General features: G+C 35.0%; 2 protein-coding genes across 2 annotated transcripts in view; both read right to left on the bottom strand.

The window, feature by feature from the left end:
* Nucleotides 1–14355, bottom strand: part of dohh (deoxyhypusine hydroxylase/monooxygenase) — a 133561-nt gene that overhangs the window by 23338 nt on the left and 95868 nt on the right. The window lies entirely within an intron of this gene.
* Nucleotides 61–14049, bottom strand: haus5 (HAUS augmin-like complex, subunit 5). Its single transcript, XM_007245774.4, has 19 exons — nt 13639–14049; nt 12178–12240; nt 11816–11848; nt 11548–11572; nt 11184–11316; nt 10778–10937; nt 10366–10441; nt 9899–9978; nt 9742–9796; nt 9503–9630; nt 8118–8199; nt 7462–7610; nt 6142–6304; nt 5536–5616; nt 5179–5324; nt 4773–4866; nt 3649–3787; nt 2826–2958; nt 61–1093 (listed from the first exon to the last, which is right to left on the bottom strand). Exons 1-19 carry the CDS (start codon nt 13728–13730, stop codon nt 991–993), a joined length of 1935 nt encoding a protein of 644 aa, XP_007245836.3. The 5' UTR covers nt 13731–14049; the 3' UTR covers nt 61–990.

Below are 14355 nucleotides of genomic sequence, written 5' to 3' on the forward strand. Positions count from 1 at the left end.
TATTATTAATAATATAATTCAAAGTGTAATTTAAAGTCAGTATCGGAGTTGGCTAATTCATTAGTATAAAATCAGAAGCATTTATTTAGAATTGGGTTTAAAAAAAGAAAAAATCATGACTCTACATGGCAGAACATTACACAGTTCAAGGGCTGTCAGTTTTAGAGTTACAGTGACTGAAAAATGCTGTAATAAGAAATATATAAAACACCCTGAAACAAACCAAAAAAAAACACTGCTTTGTTTCTTTTGTCGAGTGAGTGCTGGTTTATTGCTAGTGTTAGTAAGTTATTAAACCATATAAAAACTTGACATAAAAGCATATTGCTGCAACAAAAAACAAAAGAGGAAAACACTCCTAGAATGTATCATCAATGCATATAATGCATACGAGTTTCAGAATATTGCGATAAATATTGCGTAAGGTTAAAATGATCTCAAATATTGTGATATTTACCATATTGTTCAGCTCAAATCTACAGTCATACCACAGTAATGCAATAAAGTGAGTGATTTCCTGTGCATTGGTTATGCAAAAAAGATGGGCAGATGCACAAAAGTAACTTGAGGAACTTTGAGGGTTCATTGAGTTTAGACTGTGGAGGAAATGCATCAGTTACTTTAAGGAACCTTAAAGAAAAGCACTTTAGACTTACTTTAAGGCACTTAAAGGGGTTTCTGCCACATTTTAAAATTAAAGAACCCGTAAAAATTGCTTAAGGAACATATGTATGCACAAATGAGTCAGTCAGTTACTGTTAAAAATAGAAGATCTTGACAGTAACATTGACGTGGCAGTGTGTTTGAGGAAGCCAGAAGAATAAATTGCTCTAAAATGACTTGTTAGAAACACTGCCAGTGCTCTATTCATCATAAAATTGACAAACTGAAAAACTGTCAGATTTACATTTTGTCAAAAAGTGGAAAACACCAAATTGGAAATTGGAGCTCTTTAGGAAACACAGCTTAATCAAATATTAGAAAGCACATTTAAATCTCTTTTGTTGCCAGTTTCCATCTCTGCAGCCACTGCTGGAACGTCAGTCCCTCCTGCTGCATCTCCGGCAGAGCAAACTGACCAGGTTGCTCCCACCTGCACAGAAGATATCATTAGGGTATGATTCAAGCTGGGCAATAGATCATAAACATTAATATATTTAAAACAATTTTATACAAGATATAAAGAAAATGACACACTATTGTAATATCGCAGCTGCTTTGCACGATACCAGATGAGTAGGCCTGGACAATATGTTAAAAACATCAGGGGGTTCCCAGACAGAAATATTGAGATATTTCTCATATCACCCAGTCCAGTAGGTATAATATCAGTTATCAGTGCAAAACAATGTAATATAGACTGTGCAGTCTAATAATTCTCATATATAAAGCATATTGGAAACATCCAGCACCAGCCCACATCCTAGTCCACACATTAGTCAGGCGCCACACTCCTCCCACCTCTAGTCTCATTAGCAGATTATATAACAAAACCGAGGCACAGTCATCATTTTTCTTAATTCACATTTTGTTCATTATAGGCTGAGCATCCCATTAAACTGCTATAAGATATTAGAGATCAGAGAGAACTGCTAATGTGGCTTATAATGAAAGCTAGCGGAGCATAAAACACGGATCCTCAACACTTAAAACTTTTTATAAACTTTTATACGTTTAATTATTAAGAACTCCCTAATGGAAAAATGATGGGTGAGAGAGCCTCAAGTTTCACACTGCCCACCAGTCTGCTATTATTAGGAAGTCTCTTTTTACAGTAGTGTATGAAATTTCCATTGTTATGCAAGAAAATATGGTAAACTGTAAGCAAGGATTTTATGTTAATATATATATATATATATATATATATATATATATATATATATATATATATATATATATATATATATATATATATATATATATATATATAAGAATACAGAGTTTATGATTTAATATATCGCAATACATTACAATATTGTGAACAAGAACATTTATTGCGATTGTGTAAATAAAATTTAGAACAGTAGGACCTAACAACAGCACTGCTATCTAGTGGGGCCTGGTTTAAACACATCAATTAAAGCACTGTCTGACGCCAATCTTTATATATATATATATATATATATATATATATATATATATATATATATATATATATATATATATATATAAAGTATAAGGCGCACTTAAAATCCTTAAATTTTCCCAAAAATCATCAGTTCTGATACATCAGCTCACAGACACACCTTTGGAGTGATGAGGAGAGAGAGCAAGACCAATTGTGCTTTCTCAGGGCTCTGGCAGCTGATGGCAAGCTGCATGGACTGGATTTGAACCAGCGACCTCCCAATCATAGTGTCATAGTGGCTTAGCCCGCTGGACCACTCAGAGCTCTGTGAGGTGTTATCTTGTGAGTGAAGCTAATCACTGGCCATCATACTCAAGGGGACGTGAATTATAAGAAAAAAAATTATTCCTCGATCCACAGTGTTACACTATGAAAGGCATTACCACCTACAGTAGACAGCACAGGGAATGAGTAGTAATGATTGTGACTTTTGGCATCTGGCTAGAATTGTACACATGAAATCACACCCATGTTCAATGCAGGAGACCCACACAAATGCCACATTTTAGTTATTTTGAGTTCTTTAGCTCCCATGTGGTATGACGAAGGTCATGGAAAAAACGTATGTTGAATTTTCTGTCTCAAGGTTAAATTAAATTGCAAGTTTTATGCACGTCAATCTCACGCTGCCATTAAAAAGCACTAAAAAGCACCGATAAATGAAAGGAAGTAAAAAAGAAAGGAACTAAATTCTCACCAGTGTGCGATGGCAGTATTGACTTGGTTCCCGAAGGCCAGACCTTTAGTGCAGCGCTGAGTGAGCTCCCTCACGCGAGGCAGCAGAGACTGCAACACCTCCGCATCCTCCGCTTTCACTCGCTGCAGCAGGGCTGTCTCACACAGAAGAAAGCAGACACACTCCTGTTAATACCTACCGTCTATCGGGGGAAATTGACTGTGCAGCAGGGGGTTCTGAGTGACTCATGAACACAGAGTTCGGCTGTTCAGCAGGGGCTTCTGGCTTTGATTCAGGCTGCATTCAAACAGGTGAGGTGATTCAGAACAGAAATAAAAAAAAACCCTACAGTTATTTTTTTAGAGGAATACTCCAGCTTTTTCTAACCTGAACAGCAGCAGCTGTATCTGTAGTGAGGCTGTGTGTTGACAAGAGCCTTGCGATACGATACAGGTCAGGTCACGATACAATATACTGTGATATATTGCAATGCTGTAAACAAGGTGATATACTGTATATTTTTTGCATTTTTAGGGGAAAACGGTCATAGTATAAAAATCACCCCATCATATAGAAAAGTATGATTAATGATAGCAGCTAGCCGCTAAAGCTAATGCTGCTGATCTCAGCCTTAGTGAAAATTGAAGCTTACTGTAAATAAACGGAATGCATCATATAAGGCATTACCACCCACAGTGGACAGTGCAGGGGTTGGTAATGATAGTGACTGGCAGCAGCTGGCATAAACAGAATTGTGCAAATAGACAAGTAACAAAAGAACCATATCACCCATATGGATTAATTAATATAGATTAATTTATGAATTAAAGTGCGTGTCTGTTACCCTGCTGGTTGGATGCAGGGAGCTGCGCTGTGCGTCTCTGTGTGTTTGCTAGCGAATCTGAGAGAAGCTGCAGAAGTCGGCGGAGGAATCTCAGCTCCAGCTTCTGAGACACAGTCTGAGAACACAACTCCTCTGGAGCCTAGAACACAGAGACAAAGTGTTTAAAAAGAAGACTGGACAATTCTGGCTTCAGTTCCTCAATTTTCAAAAACACAATACGCACTGATTTTAAATGTACAGTGGAAGTCACAGAGAATGCCTCAGATATGTATTCATCATTTATCAGCTGTGTACAATATGATCTATTTACTAGATGAATGGATACTTTATTGATCCCCAAATAAACATTTTAGAGGAGTACTAAACAATACAATACAGCACAGTTAGAAATTCTTACTATTGATGCATAAATATGCAGAAAATAGGACCTGAATGCAGCAATAATATGTAGCTGCGGTTGCAACGATTAGTCGATATAATCAACAATGTCGATTATTTAAATTTGTCGACTACAAATATTGTTGTCGACTAATCGTTAATTTGTAATAGTATCACATTACACAAAGTTTTGAAGACAGAATCGCAATAGGAGATTGGTAAATGTCTCACTCACACAGTTTACACTTAATTTGTCTCCAAAAGTGCCCGAACTCAACAGATCACATATTTACTCACTAAACATGCCTTTTAAATCTCATATTCAGCTGTTTCTCCTGTTTTAGAGATGGAGGAAATGGCAGAAATAATTGTTGACTTATCGACTAATCGAGAAAATAATCATCAGATTAGTCGACTACCAAAATCATCATTAGTTGCAGCCCTAATAATATGTCAATGTGGTCATGGAGTAGGACTTTTTACATGATATAATCAACAACAAGAACATTTTTTTAGTTTTGCTGTTTTCTGTTTTTTATGATTATCTTTTTTGGTCAATGACCATTTACACACTTTTTGATTGAGAATAAAAATAGGGGGAGGGGAGAACTTAATAGATAATAATTGAAGAAATCAATGCTGAGAATGGAAACTCATTTAAGATGACTACAGAGAAAACAGAGAAATGTACACAAAACAAAGACATGTAAAGTGTGTTTGTGTGTGTGTGTAGGAGGGGTGCTCACCATGTACATTGGTGTGGAGAGACTGCGACAGATTGTTTGGAGGGCTGGAGAGTTAACACGATTGAGTGAAAGCTGCTCCAATGGTATTCTCTCACTATAACAAACAAAACAAGGTAAATCTGTAACATATTTTATTATTATTAATATTTATTTATAAATCCGTACAGCATTTATTTTAGATTCACATACACAGAGTGACCAGTTTGTTTTACTACAAAAATAAGCGCCACTGGGTGTTAATGCAGAATTATAGCATTCATCGTTTTTTTTTTTTTTTTTTTACAAAGTTACCATTTTATAGCATATTACACTTTATCATATGATAGTGTTTAATAGTAATACAAAAGTCAAAAATGTCTTATTTATAAATATAGGTCTTAGGACTTGGTGTATGGTATGGTTTTACCTATCTATGATCCTGCGATCCAGGGCAGCGAGAAACACTGAATTAAACTGCTTTCCCTCTTGGGACACAGAATTCCGAAGTCCAGTGGCAGCCTGAACCACACCCCCAAACTGTGGGCTGAGATTCTCCTGCACAAACTGCCTCAACTACATGGGAAACATGTCATAGCAGAGTTTAAATCACAATGGACAACATTACAAAATATTTTTAGGATACACATAGTATACATTACTATACTTAACGTAAATGTTTCGGGAATTTAAACAAATAAATGACTATGACCATAATTTAATTTCTGTTTTTATCCTGTCTATTAATCAGTAATTAAAAGAGAAAAACAGTGCAGGCACTCATTACCTCAGAGTGAACACGAGTCAGTTCAGTCTTTATTGTGGAGTTTGCTTTGATCAGGCTCCTTATGTGTTCCTGTCTAACATCCTGAAAAGCACCACACAGCAAAACACAGACACAGAAAGTTTGAAACTGTTTTAAAATGGTTGATGTATACAAAAATAAGAAGAAGGAGAAGAAGAAAAAGTGAAGAAGAAGAAAAGGGTGAAGAAGAAGGTGAAGAAGAAGAAAAAGGTGAAGAAGAAGAAGAAGGAGTAGAAGAAGGTGAAGAAGAAGAAAGTGGTGAAGAGGAAAACGTGAAGGTGAAGAAGAAGGTCAAGAGGAAAAAGGTGAAGAAGAAGAAGACGACGAATAAAGTCAAGAGGAAAAAGGCCAAGAAGAAGAAGAAGAAGAAGAAGAAGGTGAAGAAGAAGAACAATGTGATATATATATATACTTTGATATATCAATATTTTCTTAAATTTCTAGTCCACCTATTCTGTGATAAGCTGATAACGGAATTACTGACAGGTCTATATGGCATAGTTTCTAATAAAGTCTTAACATAAAAAGATTGAAACTATATGCAATAATAACCATGGAACCCTTCTAAAGACAGTAGCTGCAGCATACCACGAGTTGTCTGAAGTCCATGATGCTTTGCCACTGTGCCTGGAGGCTCTGCAGGGCCTCGTGTCTGGCTCGACTCTGCAGCTGCAGCTGCGCACACTGTTCCCTCACACTGTCCCTGACTGCAGCCTGCCTTACCGTCTGCACCTCCAGCTCAAACACACTCCTAAAACAGACAGCAGATCAACACAAGGACAGCTATCAATCACACAAATTTACAACTGTTTTACAGATTAATTATTATTACTACTACAGTATTTCTTGAGTAGTATTATTAAGTACATGGAGTAAAAGTAATAAAACCAGTGGAACTAGTGTTATTGTGATTACTGAATTAAGTTCAATTGTCCTTTTTCCAAAAATGGTCCTAATTCTTTATACAAAACCATTTTCCAACATTTATACCATTTATTTTACCAGAAATAAATCAGAATTAACCAGAATATTTGTTGGTACTATGCCAGTTTGTGGACATCAATTTATGGACAAAAACGTAATAATGTTTGATATCACAATATCCATATGAAAGTGATAAATTAAATCAAATTAGGGTACTTTAAGCTCCTCTAAGTTTTTCTAAATTTGACTTGGCTGCACTCATTGTTCCCAGCATAAGAAGTAGTTTGGTGTGAGCATTTACTGTGGACCTCTTCCTCGCTCTGCCTCCAGCCTTGTTATATCATGTGAGGACAGTCTGCGATCTTACGTTGCAAGTTCAACACCCAAAATCTTAATAGTGGTGGTAAATTATCTAGCTATGGTAAGCAACCTTACAGAAACTCAGTGATTACATGTTCAGCAGAAAAATAACCTGCTTGAGAATTTTCGTGACAGCAGCATACTGTTTGCGTGCTGTTGTCTATACCCCGACAACCCGGGGTGTGGAGATGGGACTGGGGTAATGGCGGTGGCAGGTCACAACCCACACAGACTTCCATGAATTACCACATACAAGTTCAAATAAGAAAATACCGGTAGAAGGTCTGCTGACAAGAGCCACCAGTGCATAAAAGCAGTATTTTTCCTTAATATTTGATTATATGCCCTGATCATGTTATGAGTTACTACAGAAAATATCATCATTAAAGCTCCTTTAATACCCTGTATTTAAAAAAATGCATTTTTCCTTGATAGGGCCCTGTAAATATTAGTATTGGGAAATATAAAAGTATGCTATATATACTGCGGACCCAATATTCCAGCAAAAAGTTTGCTTTTATTTTGTGCTTTTTTTAAACATAATACAGTATATATATATATATATATATATATATATATATATATATATATATATATATATATATATATATTAACACACTTTACCTGGCAATAGGGTCAGCGTCATCATCCTGTCCGAGAATTCTGAGCTGCATTTGCTTCATAAGAGCACTGAGATCAGCCTGCAGCTGCCGAGCTCTGCTGCGCACCTCTGTGAGCTGCATATAACACTGCTCCACATCCTCCCATGCAGACTGAACCCAAACACACAGACAAAAACATGAGCGTTACAAATATAAACAATGGTGCCAAAGAAAACAGGGCAAAAATACAAAAGATTATATTATATAATATCATTATATATATATATATATATATATATATATATATATATATATATAGATATATAGATATATATATATAGATATATATATATATATATATACACATACTATTCTAAAATATTGAAGAATTACATCATATACATTTAGATACTATGAGAAACTTCAATTCATTCTGAAGTGCAGATGTTGGTGTTTTAAGGGGTAGTTTGGAAGGGGCACTGGGTGATGTATGGGTTTAGAGGCGGGGCAGGAGGGAGAGCTGATTGGCTGAGCTGCAGCAGCAGCAGTGTGCCTCTGATAGTGGTGAGGCCCAGATGGTTGGATGTCAGCAGGGGTTATCCATGCATATAGCACATTTACACCTGACAGGGTGCAAGGAAATTACCTGTACTGTTATTAAAAAAAACGTCTTGTTACCTGTAAGAGACTGCGGACTGGGGGCAGGTCCTGTTCCTCCTCCATCGAAACATCGAGCAGATGATTACTCTCGTACCGGAACCTATAAGAGGTGAACAGAATGCAATTAGAGAGTAGGCTCTTAATTTAATATACTGGTGCTGAATAAAAAGGAAATTATGTTTTTTGCTAATCAAGACTGCATTCAGCTGCTTTATATTACACCCACTACTGATACAGATGTGCCAAGGCACAGATACAGCTTGTCCAGGAAATTTAGAGAAGTACTGCCAACAGTATAGGACTACCTGGAGCAGATAAAAATGAACCTCTTGATATCGAGCCTAATCCCAGGCTTGGGCTATAGAGGGGTATAAAGTCTTCAAAATTGAGCTGTGTAGCAGTGGAGGAACTGTGTTATTTGGAATGATGGAGCTCCATCCAATACTTTTGGCTGAGATGATTCGGACAGTTACAGATGACCTTACTAAAGCTGTTGTCACTGTTCCAAAAGTTTTTAGTGAACTGGAAAAATCTGCTTTTAGCTACAGTGCACCAGTGAGCTGGAATTCACTACAGGACACTCTAAAACTCAGCTCACTGGTGTCACTCAATCATTTTAAACTATTAATATCTAACCACCATTTTATTTATTCTTAAATTTATAGTTCTTCTTTTAGTTTTATTATTTCCTTTTTTTATTTTGTTTTCTTAATTTATTTACATTTGATTTATTTTGTATTATTATTATTATTATTATTTCTATTATTTTTAATATTTTTGCTTTTTATCCTATTTTGATTTTATTTTATTGTTATTACTATTTTTATTATTATTGCTTTTATTTTTGTTAGTTCATTTATTTATTTGAATTTTTATTGTATTATGTACAAGCTCGTTTTAGTTAGTTAAAGCCATTTTTGCTGTATTAGTCTTACTTTCTTTTGAACTTAATTTTTTGTCAATTAAACCATACTTAATTATAATCATTAATTTATTTACTTTTTTATTTATTTTTGTTTTTTCTATTTTATTCTAATTTTACTTTTATTTATTTTATTTTTTTTAATCTATTTTTATATTTTATTTACTGCTATTTTACAATAATTAAATTCAGCTTTTATTTTCTGTCATGTCGATACCTGTTTCTGTAAATGCTCGGCTACATTGAAAATGAGGGCTGCCCTCAATGTACATCCGAGTGAAAATAAAGGTTGATTGATTGATTGATTGATTGAATGCACTCAAATCCTCACAGCAATGCTCCAAAACCTAGCAGAAACCTTTCTTTGTACAGTTGAGACTTTTAATCCAACAAAAGCAGGATAAACTCGTTTAATACCCTTGAATTCTGAATAAGTTATAAAAAAGAAACTCTGACATTCAATAATGATAATGATATTTACCCAAGAGCAGATACATCATCCTCTACATCCAAGACAGCGGTCTTCTCCTCCAGAGCCGTGTGCTGTTTTGCAGCCAGAGTTTGCAGGGCTAAGAGCACTTGATTTGAAGGGTGAGAATGCAGAACATCCTAAAGAGAGCAAGAGGTTTTCAAAAGGTTAATTTATTTTGGTCCTTCATATACATAAAACTAATTATTTGTATTGTGTAACTAACACAAACACACAAAATCATAGCCCACCTGTACAGCACTGAGCCAATGCTGGTAAGCTGCGTTCCTCTGAGCAGGAGTAAATCTGCACAGGATGAAATTTTAATGAAAAATAAACAGCAAATTGCTATTAAAGGCACTGAAGATGAGAAATTCTGAAAAACTGTCAGAAAGAAGCTCTTCTTACTCAGACGTGGCCTTCAGCATGCTGTCTTGCAGAGATCGGAAGAACAGGACTCTCTCATTGCAGAGCTCACGAATGTCTCTCTAAGGGGGGAAAACAAAGTTAAAATTAGGATTAGAGAAACTGATTTAAAACATTTAAACAGATAAATTTGTCGAAGCTCCTAAAACACTCAGGGTCCAAATACATGTCTAAGTAAGTCTAAAATGATTATAAATATTTACAATACAGTACATACTACATAAGACTAAAGCCTACAGGAGCTTTTGTGACATTTTATTTTAAATCCAGCAATTATTTTAAAGGTTAGTATGTACACTTAGCCAACCACCTTTACAACTCTGTCAGGAAGTCAATCATCTCCAGTCATGAGAAACATTTTTTTTAGTTTTTGGTTGTCTCTTTTACATTTAATTCATAAATGCTAGCTTTAAATTAATTACAGTCTGTAAAAAATTTGCAATGCTTACTAAAACCAGTGGTTCTGCAGCCATGCCAGTGTTCCCGCCATCCGACGATCCAAACACCAGCTTCACTTCAGCTTTTCTGCAAAGAAGAAAACTTCTAACTGGTCTGGTATGTCATTTTCATTTCACTTACTTTACTTTGTGCATGTCTATTTAAATCCCTAAATCCTAGCTAGCCTTATCCTGTAGCCTCCTATACAATGGGCGTGTCCTATAACTATACATCTAAGCCAAATAGTAAGATGCTGTGTTTTCATCATTAAATAAAACAGCTGATACATCACCAGGTGTAAATTAGAGGAGGTTAGAAGAATTTAGGGACAAATTAAACGCAATGTGATTCAGTGGTGTTAAAAAAACATTAACACATTAGCACTGACTATTGTAGAACTAAATGTGTTTTGGCTGGGATTACTTGGAGAGCTGGTCCAGAGCTTGCCGCTTGGTGCTGATCTTCTGTGTGTCCTCTATGAGGGAGTTTCGTTCATCTGCACAGCGCTGCCTGAAGGAGTCTAACATCAGCTCCCTCAGCCTGCTCTCCTCATACAGCTCCCAGTGCCTGCCTACGTTCTTCTCTGCTCACAGACAGACAGAATATCATGTTGATATCAATGTTGGTTATATTGTCCAGCTCTAGCTATAGAGGATCTATAGGGAAGTAGGACAATATAACTATAAACTGTTCCATATCAGAATCACACTGTATTTACCCAATTTAAGAAATATTTTGTGATATAAATTTGTCCATCTCGTCCAGCCCTACAAAAAAAAAACAGTTTGTATGTTGTGTTTAAGAGGGCAATTTAAAAGGAAATCATCACCTTCATTAGTGAGCTGATCCTCTGCTGAGCTGATCTTGTGGTCTAATTGAGATAGCTCAGCCTGCAGTTCCTCAATCTCCCTCTGCAGCTGCAAACGCTGAGCATCTTTATTCTGCCCCTCCACCTGCTTCAGCTGCACACAAAGGTATGGGTTTAATTTATGTTGGAAATGTACAAGTACATCTATATCTATGACTCGTAGTTATGATCAGGCATAGAAACATACAAAAAATCATTAATCTCAATCATTATATGTCCCACTCCAACCTAAAGCTCAAATAAAATAACTAAAACAGCTTTTCCAAACAACCCTGTGGGCAAAGACACTTTAATTCAAATTAGGAAAATGCTTTTCCCCTCTTACCTCTTTATCCTGTACAACTTTGTACCTTCAGAAAAAGTCAAGGAAAAATAAAAGTCTTTATAAAAAAAAAAGTCAGACATACATCTAGAAAATACCAATAGGTTATATATATAAAAAAAGAATTCCTAATTACAAGTTTGTTTAAAGTCATATTGCAAAGTTTTCTCTAACAAAATGTATGACTAAAATGGACCATTAAAAAGGACCATTATGATCCTTATGATCACTGTGTAATTGATCAACTGATCTGTGAAAATGAGAAGGATACCATTGGAGATTTTCTCGCATAAGTCTCACGTTCCTGTGGGGAAAAAAAACAGGAAAAATGAAACTGGAGTAAGGATCAGTCTTAATACTAAATAAACAGCTTAACCTTAGTAATTCATTTTAGTATAAAACTGTATTATATGCCAAAGTTCTTACTGATAGTAAGACAGCTTTAGATTTTCTGATTCAAAGACAAAGATGCATAATAATAATTAAATAAAGTATTTAAAAAAATAAATAAAGTATAACAAATGGTCATTTGCAATCAGCGAACAGCACATCTTACTACAAACAAGTGTCACATTCAGAAAATAAATCCTTTGGCATTTTTAAGCAGACTACATGAAAAAAGACAGTTCTCACCTCTCGTGGTAAACATGCTTAATGACATATTTCCAAATTGATGCTCCTGGGCCAACACATAATCTAAACAACACAGAAAAAAGACATTATTATAGCGAACAACATAAAGTAATAAATATATTAAAGGGTTCTTATATACGTAATCCATGACAACTATTTGTTTAAAGAGTAATTATTTATAGTTCATTTTTAACAAAAAAAAAATATTATGGGATGTAACTGTTATTTACAGAACAATTAAAACATTCAAAAAAGATGGGTTTTACTGGAAATTTACTCTTGTCGTGTATGTGTGACATAATGACAAAGACATCTCCAGCATAGTAAAACTTTTGGTCCAACTCTTTTATATATATTTTTATTGATTGTGAAATTTTAACACAATGTAAAGAATAATTGCCAGATTCATAGAATGCCAAAAAAGGAGATAACAGCAATTCAATCTATTTTCAAAATTAAATACTTTTGGAAAACATGGTGGCAGTGACATAACATATCTGTCCGCTTGACTGTGCAGCATTACACATTAAAATCAGAGCAATCTCAGTGGTTTAACAGCTCAAGTTCTTGGAGAACCTAATAGCAAATGTTATTAGCTATTATATATATATTTTTATTTTTAGATTCTGAATTTTTGCTTTACCATACTTTCCAGGACAATCTCAAAGCAACTGCCTCCAAAATCGCATATTTTACAAAATCGTCTCAAAAAAGATCTCTCTAAACATCCAGGTTTTCCTGTGTGCCAGGATAATCTTTAAACTAACATCTAAATATGTAGGTTTACAAGACAGTTTTTTAAATGCAGTATCTGAATTTCTGGGTTTTCCATATTTTCATTTAATTAATGTTTTTTTTTTTGATAAGCACACAAGTTGTTGGATTTTGCTTCTGGTACAGCATAACATGATCATATCTCTGTGTCAGAACAAACAACAAAAATATGAACAGGGAATAGACAAATTAATACAGAAATATCAGTTAATGGCCTGATTTAGTGAATGTACAGAAGTTGGGTAGAAGCTATTTTTGAGTCTATAAAAAGTCTCTAAAATAGTCTAACGTTACATATTTAACTTTTACATATTACCACTTTTTCATATATTTCCCAGGATAAGCTGTAGAGAATGTCATTGTTTTTTTCCTCTTTTTTCTCAAGTAACTGCCTTCACAGTTTCAGGTTTTTAATATTGTATTAGGGTATCATCTAAAATAGTCTTTAAATTTCCCATTTCTTAATTTTCTCACTTTTAAAAGTATTTCTTCATGACAGCCTGTAAACAATATCCCCAAACGTTCAGGATTTCCATATTTTTCAGGACAAACAGCATAAGTTTCATACGTGTGCGGTTTATAATGTCAAACAGAAATCCCTATAAAGTAAGATATGGTAGTTAAACTACCCTGTATTAGTTGTGGTTGTTGATGTAACTGAATTGAATGTAAGTTAACGTTACTCACGTTTTAATGTAGCTGTCGTGAGGAAGTTTGGGAGGGGGAAACTGCAGCTCTTCAGTCGCCCAGCGCTTCACCTCCTGAAATAAACTCCCCATTTCACCCCAAATCTACAGAACAATACTTTATTTTATATTATAAAGGTATTAATGAATCAGTCTCAGCTCCTCCTGAACCCACACTGCTGTTAGCACTCAGGCTAACTGTCCTGCTCCCCGGTTCCTGACGATACGGAACTACTTTAACCCACTTTTAGTGGTTTTGTCGTGTGAAATATGGTGAGGAAACACCGCTGGTAAAACTGCCGTATAAAACCGCTTGGAAGTTTATAATGGATTTATTATTTTTATGTTCAAATTTCCTCGCGCTTCCCGCTGCAGGCTTATTTCCGTTTACGTAAAAAGCATACTGATTTCCGGCAGGTGACGTAACCACGCAAATACTAAATAAATAAATCTCCAAAAAAAAAAAAAGAAAGAAACATCTCCACAGCAGCGCAGCAAAAACAGCAAGAAAAACAACCAATTTTTAGCATTTTCATAATTATTAGCTTGAACCCTAAATTTTAATATAAAAATATGTAGCCCTGTTGAATATCCGTTTTTAAAAACAGTTTTAAAAGAAAGTATTATTTCTTCTCAGTTATTTTTTTTTTTAAATATGTGCGCACACATTTAAATTCACTATTTTCTGTTGAGATTGACATTTTAGTTGGTAAAAAGT

The sequence above is a fragment of the Astyanax mexicanus genome, chromosome 12 (assembly GCF_023375975.1).
Source record: "Astyanax mexicanus isolate ESR-SI-001 chromosome 12, AstMex3_surface, whole genome shotgun sequence".
NCBI classification, from domain to species: Eukaryota; Metazoa; Chordata; class Actinopteri; order Characiformes; family Acestrorhamphidae; genus Astyanax; species Astyanax mexicanus.

Coding starts and splice junctions, on each gene's coding strand:
- haus5 (XM_007245774.4), bottom strand. CDS start 13,730: ATGGGGAGTTTATTTCAGGAGGTGAAGCGCTGGGCGACTGAAGAGCTG. Junction 11,317..11,547: donor AAGTTGTACAGGATAAAGAG/GTAAGAGGGGAA, acceptor CTTTGTGTGCAG/CTGAAGCAGGTGGAGGGGCA. Junction 5,325..5,535: donor TGACTCGTGTTCACTCTGAG/GTAATGAGTGCC, acceptor TTTCCCATGTAG/TTGAGGCAGTTTGTGCAGGA.